General features: G+C 44.1%; 1 protein-coding gene across 1 annotated transcript in view; it reads left to right on the top strand.

Moving 5' to 3' along the window:
• PPP1CB (protein phosphatase 1 catalytic subunit beta) overlaps positions 1 to 19,370 on the top strand; it is a 235,241-nt gene that overhangs the window by 169,441 nt on the left and 46,430 nt on the right. Inside the window, exons 6-7 of the mRNA XM_086926133.1 lie at positions 6,909 to 7,060; positions 18,119 to 18,253. Of these exons, the coding sequence (XP_086782259.1) occupies positions 6,909 to 7,060; positions 18,119 to 18,253 (287 nt within the window). The remainder of the gene's footprint in view (positions 1 to 6,908; positions 7,061 to 18,118; positions 18,254 to 19,370) is intronic.

Raw genomic sequence — 19,370 nt, forward strand, 5'->3', positions numbered from 1 at the left:
ATGGTGCGCAGGGTGTCGTGGATAGGTAGTTCCAATAAACACATAAAGGGCGATTGTATAGTTTTGAATTTTGGCTCTCCAGAGTTAGTGAGAACTATTTTAGAAAGGGCTGGGACAACATACATGGGAAGGAAGGATATTCACATCCTACCCTTGGGTTTCTTTTTACCGTAACCAACAGATAACACCTGCCAATAGAAATAAAAATCAACCCACCGTACATAATCCCGGGAGATATAATTATAATGTCCCAACTTTCAACCGCTTTGAACAAGCGTTTTCCAACCTGGATGATCAAGTGATCAAGATTGACTCCAAACTATACCATTTAGCGTAAGATGTCAAAATGAAGGATCTGTAGCGCAAACCCCACAAAATGCACAAATAAGCCTAGCAGAGGGTAGTATGGTAAAGGAAGATACACTGGAATGTTTAACATCAGAGGTAACTGTTTGCTCTGTAGCAGTGGCCAACTCAAGGCACACAGAACCCATTACAACTAACAAATCAGTTAGCGCCCGAAATTTAAAAGAACCCAGTAAAACTCAAGACCTCAAAATTTTAACACCTTGGCTGCTTGACTCATTCCCCTCCTGTGCTCGGCCCTAATGTAAATGGGTGTGGTCATGACGATCTCAGCTCGTCATGAGCACACGAGCACCGTGCCTCATGACGAGCTGAGCTAGTCATGAGCATCGAAGGGGTTAGGCTGGAACGTAGCAGGCCTTGAATCGCCACTGTCCGACACAGATTGGTTACAGACCCTATGTGGCATAGACCTAATAATGTTTCAGGAAACATGGGCCACAGCAGACCTACATATAGATGGATACCATTGCACTAGTGTGCTGGCACACAAACCCGATTTTGGTCGTGCCTCTGGAGGGCTATTGACTGGTATCAGCACAACGGCCGGAGGAAGTATCAGGGCACTAACGACTACAAGTTTAAATATCCAAATAACAGAATATAAGAGAAGGGTTCCATTATATTGGATTAATTTTTATAACAATGATTTTAATTCGGTCCCCAATAAGAATTTTGTTGAATTATTCAAAACTATATCACTTAGTACAACAACATTCCTTGGGTGACGAAATAGGGATTGTTCTCAGAGGAGATTTTAATGCTAAAATTACAGGGGTATCTTAAGGTATGAACAAACTTCAAGTCGATTCAGCTACACATAGGGGTCTAGAATTAAAGTGCTTTATTAACGATCATATCCTTACCAATGTTATGGATTTGTTTCATATATCGGAAGATTATATACCAACCTTTAGAGGCAGAGACTGCTTATCGACTATAGAATACATCTTTATGTCCCCGTGCTTAGTTGATCAGCTTCTAGAGGCCAAAGTGCTTACCACATGCTTTGGCGATCACAACCCGCTGTTAGCAGCGTTATGCGTAGGCAGTAGGCCTGTGCATGCAACTGCTCAAAGGGCAAGAGATATTACACCTTCAACAAATAACCTAAGGTTAAAATGGAGGTGAGTAGATAGTGGGGGTGTTGGACCTAGATTACCCAAGCCTACATATGGTAGCCTGGCACAGTAGTGGTCTACAGCTAACTCCAAGCGTTGGCTAAGTACTTACAAATCTTACCCACAGTAACTCAGTGATGAACCACTAAAATAAAGACACAACACCTCTGTTTGGAAAAATACCGTTACCTTTTATAAAAATAATATGCTCTTCTTGTTATGCTTTTTAGTCAGGGATAAAAGACAATCAAATTACACATCTACATGAAATTTAAATCACTCTTCAATATTTCTCCTGCTCAGAATTTGAGAATCAAAGGTACATTTAGGTTCTGTAGTTATTTAGGACACAAGACACTTCACTAATAATTTTACAGGAAGGCAAAATACAGTCTGGCAGAGTAATATGTTTTTAAAGACACATTTGCAGGTACATTACCCCACAGCTCTTAAGCACTGTTCAGCCCAACAGAATGACCTGGTTGTAGAACCTCACAGCATTTCCCACCAATAATGTGACTAGAAGGAAAGACACAATAATATTAGCAAGGTACACCTAACTGGTAGAGGATCTACTCCCTCCGCTACAAAAGCTCTGTAAGGGCTTTAGCCCAGGAACCCTGTGGTTCCCTTTACCACTTTCACCTCTCTCCCACTTGCACCGTTATTGGATCGGTTTTACTCTTTATTGGCCAGTTCACTAGTTTGTTTTCCCTTCAATTAGGCTTTCCACTGTTCAGTTACTTGTTGGGGTTATTTTAGTAGGGTTTGGGCTGAGCACTAGCCCGTTCTCTTCCTTTATGCCTCTGTGTGCAGTTCAGTGTGTCTCTCAATTGCAGTCCCACTGTCTCAATCCTTTCCCCTGGTGCTGCTGCCTCCCGTCCCCACTCTACCCGGCTTACTTGTAAGCTTCCTGGAAGTGCTGCGAGGGCTCTTCTCACTCGCGTTGAAGCCTGGCAGCAGTCGGCGGTCGGGAGGGATCGAGGGAGCTTCTCTTGGCCCACCGGCTCTTTACTGGGTCAACTGTAGTGGCGCTTCTGCCTCCTCAGGCTGGGGAAACAGCTACCGGTGCTCCGTCGCGCTCGGCTTCTCCTCAGTCGCGCTACTCCGTTGGGCATGCGCGGAAGCGCTCGCTCTTCTCCCGCCTCTGCACTCACTTCACAGGGAGGACGCTGGTCTTCTGGTGACGCTGCTCTCCCGGGCCTGCCCGATCATAGGCCCCTCCTGCCTCACAAAAAGCGTCTAGTTGCCGGTCATGCGCGGAAGCGCTGATCTCTTCGTTTCTGACGCGGCCGGTGCCCCCGGGGTCCCGATGCCGATCAGAGCAACGTCGCTGCTTCCCTCCAGTCGTCTCTCACTGGGGCTTCACAGGAAGGATGTCCACACACGGCGCCCCCGCTCCACAGGTCGCCAGGGTGCCCCAGACCCCCGCACTCACTTCAGCTACTCCACGTCCCCTGGTAAGCTCAGCGCTGATTAGGGGTAGCCAGGAATATCTTCAGTTAGGGGTATCCTGAGTGGATTTGATGGGATTCCAATATGTGAGTGGCTGCTTCCTCAAGTAGCTCGATTTCTTTTTCAATAGTTGATGTTTTGAGAGAGGGATCGGTCAAAGGCTGAAGGGGGAACAATCCTCTGAAGTAACTGTCAGCCTCAGTGACAAACTAGCTGCTCTCAGTATGTCCACCTCCTCTCACCACTGCCTCACTCCTCTACTCTAGGGTCAGCACAAAATGGCTGCTGGTCACTGGCCTTATATAGGCTGGCCTGAGACCTGCAGCAGTCTCTAGTAGATTCCAGAAAGTTCCCTAATGCTATCCTATGGACCTGTCCTCCAGTGGTGTCCGTTATGACAGTTGGTGGACACCATTTTAGGTCTCTGGAGATCCCTAATGTTTCAAGGGGGTGACTAGGCCTCACAAGTGATGAGGGAAAAATGGCGTCATCGCCAAGGAACACCTAGCCCCCTGACAGCATAAAAAACTCCTGATGGACACATGTAAAAATAAAAATAGAAATTCTGGGAGGCTAAGGGGGACAAAACTAAATCATGGTGGTTAGAGTCTTCCCAGAAGCAGACAGGTCTAACAGGGGGCATAATGGAAACCATGTTAGGAGAACACAGGAACTTAATTCCTGCATATCTACAGACGTCACACAAGCAAAATTGACGAGTTTGTCCAACTATGTTCAATAATAAAATCCCTTCTTTCAGTACCTCCACACAAGGCAGAGAAGGAACCTAGATGGTTTGATGATAGCTGCTCACAGGCAAATAGGGCCCTACGTAAGGCTCTTTCTTCCAAACCAAGGTGCCCGTTGGAGATAAGAATGGTATACAAAATTAAGACGGGCAAACGAAAGGCTACTCTACTGGCCGAGAGTTGGGAGGCCTTAGTTTACTCTGCTAGTGGGTAGAATGGTAAATCTTTTTGGCCCGCAGTTAAGAATATGCGGAATACGGGCCGACATTTGACTACTGTTGTACCATCTCGAGTGAAACATGGGAGAACCATTTTTCTAACATGTATGCAGCCCCAACAGGAGAGAAATCATGTTATACATTGGGACAATTAAGTTGTTTGCAAGTTACATTACAGGAGGTAGAGGTAGCCATGAAACAGAGCCTCAATGACAAGGCGCCTGGCCCTGACGGCCTCCCAATAGACATCATTAAATTGGAGCCGGATTTCGGGGCCTCAATCTTATTAAATGTTTTTAACAGCGTGCCCCTGGTCCCCATGCCAGATACCTGGACAACTAGCATTATTGTGCCAATATACAAAAAGGGAGATAGATCAGCCCCGATTAACTATAGGCCGATCTCACTATTGGACAACACGCTTAAGATTCTGGGGAGGGTACTCTACAATAGGATATTGGAATGGACAAAGGGAAGCGGGATATTGGACCCCGGCCAGATGGGATTTAGAAGCAAGATCGGTACGGTCGAGCAGTGTTTGAACCTTAAATTAGTAATTGGTAAATATAATATTGCTCGATCCTCGCCGCTCTACCTAGCTTTTATGGACCTATCGTCCGCATTTGATCTAGTTAATCGGGCGAAACTTTGGGCCACTCTCACTGATTATGGACTAGATAAATCCCTAGTTCACTTCCTGGCATTCCTACACACTGATCTCAATGCCCAAGAAAAGATCGGACTGGGTGGGGAAACCTCGGGCAGGATTAAGATGGGCCGAGGTGTTAGACAGGGGTGCGTCTTAGCACCCCTGCTTTTTATCATCTTTATTAACTGGCTGAGTAATTCATTAAGGCAGGCGTCACCAGATGTACCAAGAATTAATGGGAAATTACTCCTGGCTTTACTTTACGCAGACGATGCGGTCCTTATGGGCTGCACTCCTAATTCTCTGTGCATCTTGGTGAAAACCTTCATTGAATACATGGCTGACCTGGACCTACATGTAAACTTTAAAAAATCCTTTATTATGTCATGTGGGTCAGGGAAACAACAGCTCAATTCCATTTCAGTGGGGGGTAATATATTACAATCTACCAGCCAATTTCCATATTTAGGGATGGTCTTTGCTGCGAACGGCTCGTGGAGTGGGCATTTGGCCCTCTCCACGAGCAAGTTCTCAAAGGCCATCAACTCAATCCTCAGCCTACCCCGCCCAAGGAAAATAGGTGCCACTAAGGCTATTTACATTTTTTTAAATTGCAATGTGTCCCAGTAGCCACATATGGGGCAGAGATATGGGGCCAGGCAAACACTCACTGCATCCAGTTAGAAGAAACCCGGTTCTGCAGGAAAATTCTGGGTGCACCATTTTCCACCTCTGAGTATATTTGCCACAGGGAATTGAGCCTGCATTTTATGTGTGATTTCATTGGGTCGAGACCTGCGCTTTTCTGGCTCTCCGTTTGGAGGAACAATTTAGCCTCCTTGACTCAAGAAGTCATAAGTGATTGTCTGGGTTGTGACAAAGGCATGGAGATCCCATGGCTCTCTGGAGTCTACAAAAGTTTATGTAGCGTGGGCAAAGGTCACCTTTTCTTGGATGTCACCAGAATTATGCCCAGTGATAAGAGGGAGCTACAACTTGCACTATATGCACTTTATAAAGCTGAGAGGACACCTAAGGCACTTAGCAAATCAACCGTGGCAGCATATGTAAATATTGGAATGCACAGGTATCCTCTACCTCATCCTACCAATGTCTAAGTGGAAAAGGGCGCTTTTGTTTCGCCTAAGGGCTGGAAATGTAAGAGTTCTGTTATCTTTTCCCCTGGGTTATTACCCAAAAACGCATTGCAATCTCTGTCCTTATAAATGGAGTGAGCACACAAAATGATTTACGTTTTTTCTTCTGTAAATTTTATTTAAAATGTTAAATGGTTTTTAACCCCATACTTTAGGAAACATAGACTTATTTCCTTGGAACATTCATATTTGATGCTGCTCAATTTGGATACTGAAGAATGTCTTCCGCACTAGCACTTTTTTGAAACTTATTATGCGCACTCGAGAAATGATGGAAACCCCATGAATTAGTCTGTCTCAAATTGTCAAAATTATTTGATTTTAAACTTCAAGGAATTTGTATAAGCTTTTTAATGGAATTTTATGATACCCTGTAATATGACTTTTATGAATTTTTTAAAGTCGAATAAAGTACTTTCTGAACTCTGAACTCCTCGTTCCTTCTCCCATAGAAACGTCTCTCCACATTATGTATGTAAAAAGGGCTCGGAGACACTGTTTAAGCAAGTGAAAATGCCTTAGGCATAAGTTATTTGTTAACTACTGGTCTAGTTTTATATCTCTGTCCGTCCTGACTTAAAGCCTAGCTAGATGGACTGACTCCTAAGTTACATGCAATCAAAAAGCGAACAAGGCACTGCTGTGGGCGCCTTGGGCCCATCACACTTGCCAAAATACTTCTGTTATAGATATTTTCTCTGAATCCATATACAAACTTGCCTGTATTCCATAAGCATTGTCAAAAGTGTAAAGCTGTCTTGCTCCTTAAGCTGTAGTCTTGAAAATTGAAATTTCCGCCTGACGTGCACTGCATGATGTGATTCTGGCAGCTTATAGAATTGTGGCATGTACAGTTTCAGATGGCTCTGGGTGTGTACGGACTGTTAGAGCCTACGTGTTTTATATATATATTTTTAATTTTATTTGAAACCAACGAAGACAAATTAGAAATGTTCGCCTTTTACTGGCATGTTTTCTTTAATTTGTTTTACATGTGAACACTATTTAAGTGTTCCACATATCCTCTTTACGTGCAGCGCTAACCTTCTTTTCATGGATTCAGAGGAAACACCTGACAAACTGCTTTTCAGTATGGGCAGATGTAATGCTGTGTTCATCTAGCATTGACCGTATATTGCTACGTTAATAGTGTTAAAATTACTTTTGAATGCTATATGAAAATTATTTTACAGGTCTGCTTTGTGACTTGCTATGGTCTGATCCTGATAAGGATGTGCAAGGCTGGGGCGAGAATGACCGTGGTGTTTCCTTCACATTTGGAGCTGATGTTGTAAGCAAATTTCTGAACCGTCATGATCTGGACTTGATATGTCGTGCTCATCAGGTAAGTAGTTTAAGAATGTAAAACACTTATTTCCAAATGAATATTTATTCCTCCACATTCCTTGTCTTGAAGTATCTCAAGGCAGCAGACTAGATCTCAAACCTTTTTTTAGCACTTCATCTATCATAAGTTAATTGGTAATGTCCTCCTTAGACTTATAAATGAACCAAAAGTAGGTTCTTTAAATTGTTCTTCCTTCCAAAACTCCTTACTGTTTTGAGACCACCAAAGGTCAATTTGTGTATGCAGTTTCATTGCACATTGCTCAATCCAGTAATACTTGTTCCATCAATTTTTCACTATATTCACAGTGGCTTCCAAAAACCCGCTAATTGTAGGCTACCTGGACTCTGGCAGGATATTAACTCTCATGCAATGTTTTAATTGATTATACTAAGAAAAAAATTGTTCACGTGGAAACTCTAGTATATCACTATATTAATGATTTGATTTTAACATCAGGCAATTTGGATAACCCATACCAATGCGAGATCCACTGCGAATTTGGGGCTCTCATAAAATGTTGCATACTTATGGATAATTTTAACCGTAAATTACATGCAAAAGAATATCTCACAGGTACCAGGCTAGAGCCAGCAAGGTTTCTTGGTTTTGTTTTTTTTTGCAGTAGTTCTGCGCTCCCCTTTGTGGTGTCGTGCGGCTCCACACTGATGCCAATCCGCACAGAAGTGAGGGCTCATTGGAGCCACAGATAATCGTGGAGCTTGTGCTCCTTCCTACATGCTACTCCGTCCTGTCAGTTTTCTTACAACAACTAAACTTTCCATAGTGTGCTAGAGAAAATGAAATAATTCAAGCTATGCCACAACTGCAGGAAGCAGGCGACTGTTATGAACCCGCATAAGGTGTGCCTTTTGGTGCCTGGTATCGGACACTAACGTCATGTGATAAGTATGCCTTCATGCACCCAAAGGACATTGAGGATTAGGAGACAAAGTTGCATGTCAGCTAACACAAGATTTTGCTGTGGGCTTTGCGTAGATCCCACTCAGTCTCACGCCCAGCATTGGTCCCTGGACCATCCCCACAACTGCTCCACTTCCCACTTAAAGTTCTCTGGTAAGTCCAACGCAAAATGCATTTGGGGTTCAACCCCTTCAGACTCCAAATTGAAGGTGCGAGGACATAAAGATGTCATTCACACTGCACCAAGGTCGCAGGCATTGGAGTCAATTACTCAGATGGTGTCAGCATGCCCCGAGATTCCCGGGCCGTCACTGTGGCTCAACGGTCCTTGAGTACCGAGACCCCTCTCCTAACCAACCCCAAACAAAAGGCTCCAGTAACTCCTTCGCCTTTGGGCTCAGGTAGACACTGGCAACACACTTCAGTCGCCCCGCCCTTGGACCCGATTATGAAACCGAAAGAAAAGCCCAACCGCATCCCAGTGCCGAGAAGTCCACTTCGGCACTGAAGCCCAAATGTAAACATGTGCCCACACCCTTCTTCGTCAGCACCGGAAACAGCCCCGATGACAAAGCCTTCGGCATCGAAACAAAGGACAAGCCTTAGGAGCCAAAACAAATTAAATCGAAAATTTCGGAGCCGAGAAAAGGTCTCGGAGCCAGAAACTCCTACACCCAAAGCTAGAGTCCAAGACCCCCAGAAAGCTTCTGACACAGTCGAAAGAACAGTCTGACCCTAAGCCTTCGGCACCGAAAAAGGACATTCTACCCAAACAACAATCTGTGCCAGATTTTTCGGATCCAAAGCAAAAAACTCTACACATTGACCCTCAAACCGGTCATGTTACCACCAAACCTCCTAAAAAGAGGAAACTGGACCATTCAGAAGACTTTGAAATACCCATTAAACAGAAGGAAATAGGCACTAACACTTCTCCACCTTCCTCTCCTTCTCCACCTTATCCAAATTTGTTAATTTCTCCAGCACTCTCCCCTCATCCTACATTTTCACCTCAACCACAAGAGGATGATGATGATGATATGGGTGGGTATGGGGCCACAGATACAGATACGGATGAGAAGGCGCATACAATCCCATACGATACAGATCCTTCGGATGATTATAATCCAGATCCACACAAGGACCTGGACCTTTATCCCTCTAGGTCATCACCCGCAGATGATAGCATTGGGTTTGCGCAATTAATTAATAGGGCTGCACAATACCATGGGGTGCAATTACACTCTGATCCCTTAGAAGAGGACTTCTTATTAGACACAATTGCACCCTCACAAAAGTCTACACACACCCTGCCAAATGCTAAAAGGCATGCTGAAACATGCACGAGAAGTGTTGAAGGACCCAGTCAGAGCCAGGATCCTCAACACAAGGTCTGACGATAATAACGAAGGCTGCTCCCAATGACCCAATCTACATCTGAGGTCAGCTCCCTTTTGATTCTCTTGTGGTGTCTAATGCATGCAAGAGGTTTAATTCACAAAGCACAGGCGACACCCCCCCATCCTGATAAGGAATCGAAACTGATAGACGCATCCGGTAAACGTATTGCGTCACAAGTGGCAAATCATTGGCGGATCACCAATGCCCAAGCTTTGTTGGTCAGATATGACAGAGCTCACTATGATGAGCTTGAAAAGCTTATGCAACATCTTCCTGACCAATGTAAGAACAAAGCTAACAACCCTTATGCAAGACGGTAAGTTAATAACCAACACATCTTACAAATGTGCCCTAGATGCGGCCGATACCACATCTTGTGCTATTAATACCATCATTTTATTACACAGGCATGCCTGGCTCCAATCTCCGGATTCAAGCAGGAGGAGCAATCCACTATTCTTAATCAGCCTTTCGACTAAGAAAAATTTTCGGCCCACAGTCGATACATCCTTAGAAAAGATGAAAAAGGATACTGAGGCTGCCAGGTCCATGGCTGGCTTCAAAACTACTGGCTCAGAGCATCCCTCTTGTTCATACAAAATTCTCAATCAAACCACCTTCTCCAGAGGATATTTTCGAGGAAGTTACGGGGTAACCACGATAAAGGAAGGGGTTGTAGCAAAACCCGCAACTCCCCTACCACCAAGCAGTGACTTCCCTTCCCCCCGATCATTCCACTCCTGTCGGGGGACGTCTCTCACAGTTCGTACCGGTCTGGAATTCCATTACAACAGACAAGTGGGTAAGACAAATTGCCCCCAGTATTGGAACATGCTTTGTATCATTCCCCCGTCGTCTGAATGGGAGCCTAGGTAAATAAAAAATACCATAGCAGGAAGTACAAAAGAGAAAACTAGGCTTAGGCCTCATCTCATTTTGGAGCTTATCCACCTCTTTTTGTAAAAGAGACCAAAATTCTGCAACAACCAATCGGGAACAGCCTCACCCCGTAGAACCCTCGTGAGAGCGCCTCAGAGCCTCAGATTTTCTACTGCATGTTGTGCTAGGGAGTCTCCACTGAGCTCTGCTCCGATTTCTCTTCAGATTGGACTCTTTTTCCATTTCTTCAACGTTAATATATCTGACAAGGAAAAGGTGTTATTTAGAGCTTGTGCTACCTGTTCTAAGAGGCAGTTTGTGGAGGGCAAGCATGAGGACTGTATCAACTGCTTGTACCCGGACCACAAGGCCACAGATTGTAAAATCTGCAGAACATTCTCTACAAAGACCTTGAGAGACCGGGAAGGCAGGTTGTTGACTTGGCTGCAGAAAATGAAGTCACGTAAGGAGGTTATGTCGTCTGACAGTGAGGATTCTTCCTCAGTTGCGTCCTCCAGAAGATCCAAGAAGAGGGGTAGGTCATCCCCTTCAACATCTACTGAGCCCCCTGTGAAAGCCTTGCAAAAGACCTCGGATAGGTTTGAAAGGGCTAGTCCCATAAAATCTCCTCACTGAGGTGTAAAGGAGAGGCTGGGACAGACAGAGGAGACACAGACAGCTAAGAAGGTGAAGAAAGGTGTTTGTTACTTTTCCACCATCTGAAAAGGAGAAGGGATGCAAGAAACCTTCTGCTGTCCCTCAGGAAGGAAGATCGGACAAGAAGCCACGTCTGTCGACGGCAAAAATAGCTGGTACGTCGACGACAACTTCCAAAAAAGACTTGGGTTCAGGTACAGCTTCGTCAACGGCGGCATTGATATTTTTGTCGACGTTTAAGGTACCTGTTTCCTGTTCGCCGACGATGGTGTATACATTTTCGACGTCGATGATAATGACGACGAAGGTAGTGTCGACGACAAGGACAACGACAACGGCAGCCTTGATAATCGTCGACGGTTCAAAGGGTCCACATATCTATAAAGAGGCAGCAAATTACCCCAGAGATGACATCTCCTCGGTGTGTAACACCTTTGCCTCCCACTTTGCTTCTTGATGAGTCTGATGACTATGAGGATGGTCCTTATGGAGATGCTTATAGCCCATCCGAATTACAAGTAAAGTATCAGGGTTCGGATTCTGATGAGTGCTATGCTGAAGAGCGCCAGTCTGTTCAGAAAGAAAGGCCTCCACAAAAATCACGTCAGGATATGGTGGCAATGCCGTCCTCTCTTATAACTGACTTACAATTGATGCTACAAGATTTCAAAAAGAGGTTTCCGTCTCAAATTGAGGAGCAGCAATAGCGTCCTCCTGCTCCATCCATCCCTACTACTCCTGCAAGTGCAGTGACGCCTTTGGTTTTTCTAGTTTCGGAACCAGAACCCAGACAGAGCTATCAGGAGGTTGTGACTGTTCAGGATGATGATGTCTCATCTGATGGAGATAATCAGGTTGCTCCTCCTCATGACCCGGATAGAGGTTGGGGCGATAATGTCATTCAGGATCCGGATCCACCAGTGCCGGATACTGCTACCTCCCCTCCAGCTGACATTGGAGGTTTCCATAATCTTATGGAAAGGGCGTCCAAGAGATTTGGCCATCCTATTACAACAGTACAATCCGACTGTTTCCTTTACGACTTCAAGGAACCTTACAGAAAGTCCATTCGTTCAATTCCAATCATCGAAACATGTATGGTCGGAAGGTACTAAAGTGATGCAGAATCCTGCAACAGTCCAATAGAGATCCAATAGAAGTACAAAAAGTCTACTCCTGAAACCTCGTAGATTCCGGAAAGAAAAAACATACAAACGCTCCTTCTCAGGAATGGCACCCAGGATCTGGAATGCACTCCCTCCTGAAACCAAGCTTATCTCCTCCACTGCATTCTTCAAGAAAGAGGTGAAAGCCATCCTTATGGCCAAGTTCACCTGAACATTATTGCTGTTGGATCAGAGACTTTGCACCGCTTTGGTATCACTGGTTACCTGATTGTCTATTGGTATTATACTCCTACATGATTGTGATCCTATTATGCTACTCACTTACTATCGACTACTATATTGTACACATTAGTCTGAATCATGCTCTTGATGCCCCTACCCCTTGTAATTCTAAGAAAGTGATATAAGCCATCCCTACAGCCAAAGTTCACCTTAACTCTATTGTAGCTGGACCAAAGACTTTGCGCCGTCTTATAGTACTGGTTACTTGATTGTTTATTGGTATCTTATCTGTACATGACTGCTGTCCTATTATGCTACTGACTATTATAGTGTACCCAATAGTCTGTTTAGGCACCCTCCTGTTTGCCCCTACCCCCTGTTTCTGTTAAGCGCTCTGATATCTGCAAAGATCTTGTTCGCGCTATATAAAACTTTGAATAAATAAAGTCATCCCTGTTCTTCCCCGTCTGGAGAAGAAATATAAAGCTCCAGAAGGCAGTCCCGCTTGCCTGACTGGTCAGTCGAAGCCGGACTCAGTTATTTCCCAGGCGGCGCAAAGCAAGTCCAAAAATCCATAGACGCCACTTACAACACCGCCAGCCAAGGAAGGGAGACGTCTGGACAATGTGGGAAAAAGATTCTCTACAATGGCCAGCCTCCTGGTTAGAGCTGCTAATGCTCTTGCTATCTTGGGCATATATGATCGCCAGATGTGGTGTGATTCATCCCAGTTTGTGGACCAACTTCTGGATGGAGCGAAAGATGAGGCAAGGAAGATACTGGTGGAAGGGGAGCGTTCCTCTTCAGAGGTGATAGATTGTGCTATGGACATAGCAACTACAGCTTTCCGTGCACTAGCGGGTTCAGCAGTTTTAAGGCGTCAGGGCTGGCTACGGGCAACCTGGTTTCGCCAGGAAGTTCAAAATAAGATCTTGGACTTAACTTACGACAAAGATGCTTTTTGGAAAGCATGTAGATGATGCCCTTCAAGGCATCAAGAAGGACACCGACACGGCATGGTCCTTGGGGACATTGAATTACCGCAAAGTTCCTTTCAGAGGTGCCAGAGGGAAAGGTTTTTCCTCGTACAGAGGTGGCAATCAACAGCGCTACTCTTCGTACTCGCAGTCCTCGCAATCTTACAAGCCACAATACACACAGCGCCAAGGCCAGTCTGAGTCTTTCTCTCGCCAGCCATCAAGATGGCGTCAAGGGAGAGACAATTCTAAGCGACAATACCGGCTTCATGGCTCTTTCTACTGTTCCTACCCCTCCGATAACATCAGTAGGGGGCAGGATTTCTCATTGTCTACGCAGCTGGAAGGTTATTACATCAGACCAGTGGGTTCTGAATATCATTCAGGGTGGCCACACTTTGGAGTTTAAACAGCTTCCTTCAACCAGAGCCCCGGGCGCCAACGAGTCGAAACATGTAGGACTTCTACATCTCGAAGCCCACCAACTTTTCATCAAGGGGGCAATATAACCTATACCTCACTATCAAAGGGGGAAAGGGTTTTATTCCAGGTTCTTCCTGGTTCGCAAGACAAAGGAAAAGTGGCGTCCAATATTAGATCTAAGGGAGTTCAACACCTATCTCATAAAGATATCTTTCAGGATGGTCACCCTTCAGGATATTCTACGTCTACTGAATCCAGGAGACTACATGGCGACTCTGGATTTAGAGGATGCATACTTCCATGTGCCGATCCACCCAGCTCACAGGAAAAACCTACGTTTCACAGTAGGCAAGAGCCACTTTCAGTTCAAAGTGCTTCCTTTTTGGTCTGTCCGCACCAAGGATATTTACAAAAGTACTGGCTCCGGTGGCTGCGTTTCTCAGAAAACAATCTCTAGAGGTCTTTCCCTACCTAGACGATAGGCTGATAAAAGCTCAATTATTCCAGGCAGCTTCTTGGGCGGTCACAAGCTGCGTTCAACTTTTCAACTCAAGAAGGAGAAATCGGTTCTTCTTCCATCCAGGTCAGCAAAGTTTCTAAGCTCTATCCTGGACACAAATCGCTGCAAGGCCTTTCCATCGGAGGAACATCAGAACAAACTTGTTCTGTCAGCGCGTCTCTTGCAAAAGAGGAAATTACTGTCGGTCCGTCTCTACAAGTTCCTGCTTGGATCAATATCATCCTGCATACCATTGATTCCGCACTGCAGGCTTCAAATGCGTCCACTACAAGAGCAACTGGACAGGCAATGGTGCCAAGCGGAAGGCTCGTTCGAAAACAGAATCACGGTGCAATGAAAAAAGCAAGCAGCTGGTGGTTGGTAAAAAAAAATCTCAAAAGGTTTAACCTTCACGCTTCCTCCATATCCCATGTTTCTAACCACGGACGCCTCACTAGAAGGCTGGGGAGCGGTGCTACAAGAGTTGAAGGTGAGCGGTCTCTGGCCGGCGCAGAAAATATCAGCAAACATTTCTTTCAGGAAAAGAAATCGGAGGCCAGAGGGGCTATCCGGAATTGAAGCATATATATATATATGTGTGTGGACACAAAAGGGTGCCTGTAAGGAAGGGCCCACAGCAGGTGAGTAGAGCTGGATATCTTTATTGAGAGTTGCCGTATTACAGGGAAGTGGCTGTCACTCGATTAGCCCCACAGTCCGACGCGTTTCATGCTCCTCACATTTCTTCAGGAACTTGGACTTATGACTGCAAGGAAGCACACCGTTGATTAAAGCACCTGTGTTAAGTTAATAAATATAGATTTGTGTTCAGATGTTGGCGGCCTGCCTGAGCCGCGGATGAAGCCCTGCTGTACTTACAGACCTGCTGACGTGCTAATCAGCATGATGGCGCTGGGAGCAGGAGCGCAATTGAGGGAGTTACGATGCCGGTTCCAAGAGGAGGTTGCATGCCACAATCCACTTGGATTTTAAATTCAAGCTGCTGCAAAAGGCACACGACTCACTGGGGAAATATAGCAGCAGAACTAGTTCGAGAATGCTACAGTTGTAGCCACGCCCACCAAGGCGGTGTCTCGAACTTAACACAGGTGCTTTAATCAACGGTGTGCTTCCTTACAGTCATAAGCCCAAGTTCCTGAAGAAATGCGAGGAGCATGAAACGCGTCGGACTGTGGGGCAAATAGAGTGACATCCACTTCCCTGAAATACGGCAACTCTCAAAGATATCCAGCTCTCCTCACCTGCTGTGGGCCCTTCCTTACAGGCACCCTTTTGTGTATATATATATATATATATATATGTGTGTTGATATATATATATATATATATGTATATATATATATATATATATGTGTGTGTGTGTGTGTATATGTGTGTGTATATATGTGTGTGTGTGTATATATGTGTGTGTGTGTATATATGTGTGTGTATGTATATATATGTGTGTGTGTGTATATATGTGTGTATATGTATATATGTGTGTATATGTATATATGTGTGTATGTATATATATATATGTGTGTGTGTATATATATATGTGTGTATATGTGTGTATATATATATATATGTGTGTATATATATATATGTGTGTATATATATATATATGTGTGTATATGTGTGTATATATATATATATGTGTGTATATGTATATATATATATATATGTGTGTATATGTATATATATATGTGTGTATATGTGTGTATATATGTGTGTATATGTGTATATGTATATATGTGTGTGTATATGTATATATGTGTGTGTATATGTATATATGTGTGTGTATATGTATATGTGTGTATATATGTATATGTGTGTATATATATATATGTGTGTATATGTATATATATATATATATGTGTGTGTATAAAGAGGTGTCTCTGCACTCTCAGCCCTATAAGCAATCAATATTATACTTATTAAACAAGCAGACCAAATCGCAATGCATAAGGGGGAAAATAATCTGAGAGCCTGCACACACACGATGGGGGTTGTAGCCTCACCAGAGAGGATCAGGTTTCGCAACCCCCGAAGCAAAAAAAAATATACAAAGCACTTTCCGACTCCAACCACTAGATGGCGGAATATGCACAGTTTGTGAATCTAGAAGAGTCTTATGTTGCAAAACTATTCTTACAAGTAAGTAATATTTTCCTTCTGCATCAAAAGCTACGCCTCTCACCCAAGCTTCTTACTCAAAACCATCGAGAGATAAGGCATCAAGATCCCAGTCAACTCAAGCTTGCGATCTGGCACCTGAAGTCTTGGAGTTTGGCTACCTCAATCTCCCATCAGACTGCATGAACATCATTAAAGAAGCTAGACGTCCTATCACCAGAGCCTGCTACGCAGGAAAGTGAAAACTATTTGTGATTTACTGCACACATAAAATCAATCCACTAGATGCTTTTATTCAGAACATGATTGGTTATCTCTTGCACCTACAACGATGTAACCTGGCATATACATCTAAAAGACTACATCTTGCTGCAATAGCAGCTTATCTCCAAACAGACACTTGTCTTTGTTTTGAGTAACCGCTATCAAAGCATTTATGGAAGGACTTTAAAGAATAATTCCATCTAGAGCGCCACCCTCTCCCATTTGGAATCTAAATGCTGTCCTTTCCAGACTTCCCCCCCCCCCCCTCCCCCCCCCCCCCCCCCCATTTGAACCTCTGCACAAATGCAAATTACAGTTCCTCACTTGGAAAGTAGCCTTCCTAGTTGCTATCACATCTCTTAGAAGAGTTGATGAACTCCAGTCATTAACCTTACAAGAACCATTTTTGCAAATCCATCATAACAAAGTGGTTCCTAGAACGAACCCTAAATTTTTACCTAATGTCGTGTCTGCCCTCCACATTTACCAGTCTGTTGAAATCCCAGTTTCCCCTAGAGCACATTACCCACATAAACTATGGGCTTCTATGGCGTTCTTAGGGAACATTTCCTTAGATAACATCTGCAAAGCAGCAACTTGGTCTACACCGCACACTTTGACAAAACACTATTTTGTAGATGTGCAAGCAAGACAACAAGCTAGTGTGGGCCAGGCTATATTAAGAAAACGTTTTCAAACCACTTGACAGATACAGGTAGCCACTGCTAAGGATATAACTGCTTTATAGTCCATGCACAAGTATATGATCTACAGCTCATATGCCTCGAACGGAAATTGCTACTTACCAGTCAGTATGCATCTATTCTTGGCATGTAGAGCTGTGGATTCATATACGCCCACCCGCCTCCCCGGATACCACTATTTGTTGCAGTACTATCTTCCTTAGATACATCACACATGGGCATCTCTTTTCTATTTCTTACGAACTCAATCATCACCCTTTATGGCGAAAAACAATCTGAAGATGGAGTCGATGCCCATTCACACTGTCACCCTAAGGATGAGTCACCTATCTCGTTACTACAAAGACTTCTTCGAAGACAAAAACAAAGTGCAAACATCCAAGCCTAACACCAGATGGCGACCTATGCACAAGTATATAAATCTACAGCTTTACATGCCAAGAACAGATGCATACTACTAGGTAGCATTTTCTTTTGAAAGGACTGGGTCCTGTCATAATGCATTTGCTCCCAAGGAAATAACTTGTTTGTTCCGAACTAAAAACAGCTCTTGAGGAAAGAATATTACGGGCCCACATTGTAGTGAACACTGCAAGCTACATTTATTCTATGTAGGACTGTTGATGTGGGTAATTCCACATTCTAATTTGGAAAACATTTGTGCCAAACAAAAGCTATTTTCATAACCTGTCACATTACTTAGAACTTTACCACCCTGAATCAGCAAAGAAAGCTCACGTTGCTGCAGCAGACTCTGAAATCTAATCACTTCCATGCACTCTACCCCTGATGTAGAGGTGATACTTGATTGTAATCAGCTGTTTGTTTCCTTTACATTTACAGGTGGTTGAAGATGGCTATGAATTTTTTGCCAAACGACAGCTGGTTACCCTATTTTCAGCTCCAAATTACTGTGGAGAGTTTGATAACGCTGGAGGCATGATGAGTGTGGATGAAACACTGATGTGCTCCTTTCAGGTATGGTACATTTTAGTCCTGTACTATTCTTTGCAAATACTTTTCTCAAATAGTGTGCAAAATTCTTACAGTTAACTTATGCTGAGTTGTGTTTATTTGATGCCTTCATTAAGTACTCTGTGCTGTTAAGCAGCAGCTTTATAGCTCTTCGGCTTCACAAGGAAATTACTGTTCAGGCTCTCCAGATAGGGCTGGCTTGGTCACTGTCTCCTAATGTTGTCAGTGATTTGGCTGATAATCCTTTGCAAGAACTTTTGTGTTTTCCTTACAAGTGCAAAACCTTGTTTTGCTGCATGAATCCTTTTATTGGACACGCATACTGTGCATTATTCTGCCATTTAGTGTTTGTCTGGAACTGTCCTTTTTTGTTTTCGTGGGCGTAAACTGCCATTTGGTGGAATGCCTGTCACATGTGATGGCAGACTGCGCCCATCTTCAGATTAATTCTTCTGATGTCTGGTCTGGAAGCCACGTAGGAGTTCCTACAGTTTTTTTTAAAACAGGAGTTTAAAAAAAGGATGAGAGATTAGGGGACCCTTCTCTCCCTTACCCAGTGAGAGACCTTGCAGGAACCAACCACATGTTTGGAGAATGAGGGCAGGTAGAGGACATGGAAATAACCCCTTTGAATTCTAACCCCAACTGCCACCACACGTTTGCTTGGAGAGACCCCCCACGACATCTGTAACCTCTGTCTCCTTGAGGACTGCGAGACCTGCCCTGCATTCATACCAAAGACCCTAAGGGTACGTCGAATCCGGAGACTTGAACACTACACCATGGCCAGCCAGAGATCACAGGTATCCGAAGGACCTAGGCATGTCCAGCGACTATGACAATGTTAATGCCAAAACAGCGCACTATGGAGAGTCGGATGCCGAAGCTTATGTGGTAGAAGCTAAGAGAAAACAGACGGCAAAGAAATCAGCAAGTGTGGCCAAAAAGAGAGCCCACAAGGTAATCAAGCCATAGAAAAGCACCAAACCTAATCCCTCATACACAAAGTTTGTAAAGGCAACTTCGGTGCTTTAAGTAAACATCGACCTAAACTCAGCCGAAAGCCAAAGTGGTCCACAGGTATCGACTTTGAGATAGTGATGCAGGCATGACCCAGTCA

Source organism: Lissotriton vulgaris, chromosome 6 (genome assembly GCF_964263255.1).
Source record: "Lissotriton vulgaris chromosome 6, aLisVul1.2, whole genome shotgun sequence".
Classification (NCBI taxonomy): Eukaryota; Metazoa; Chordata; class Amphibia; order Caudata; family Salamandridae; genus Lissotriton; species Lissotriton vulgaris.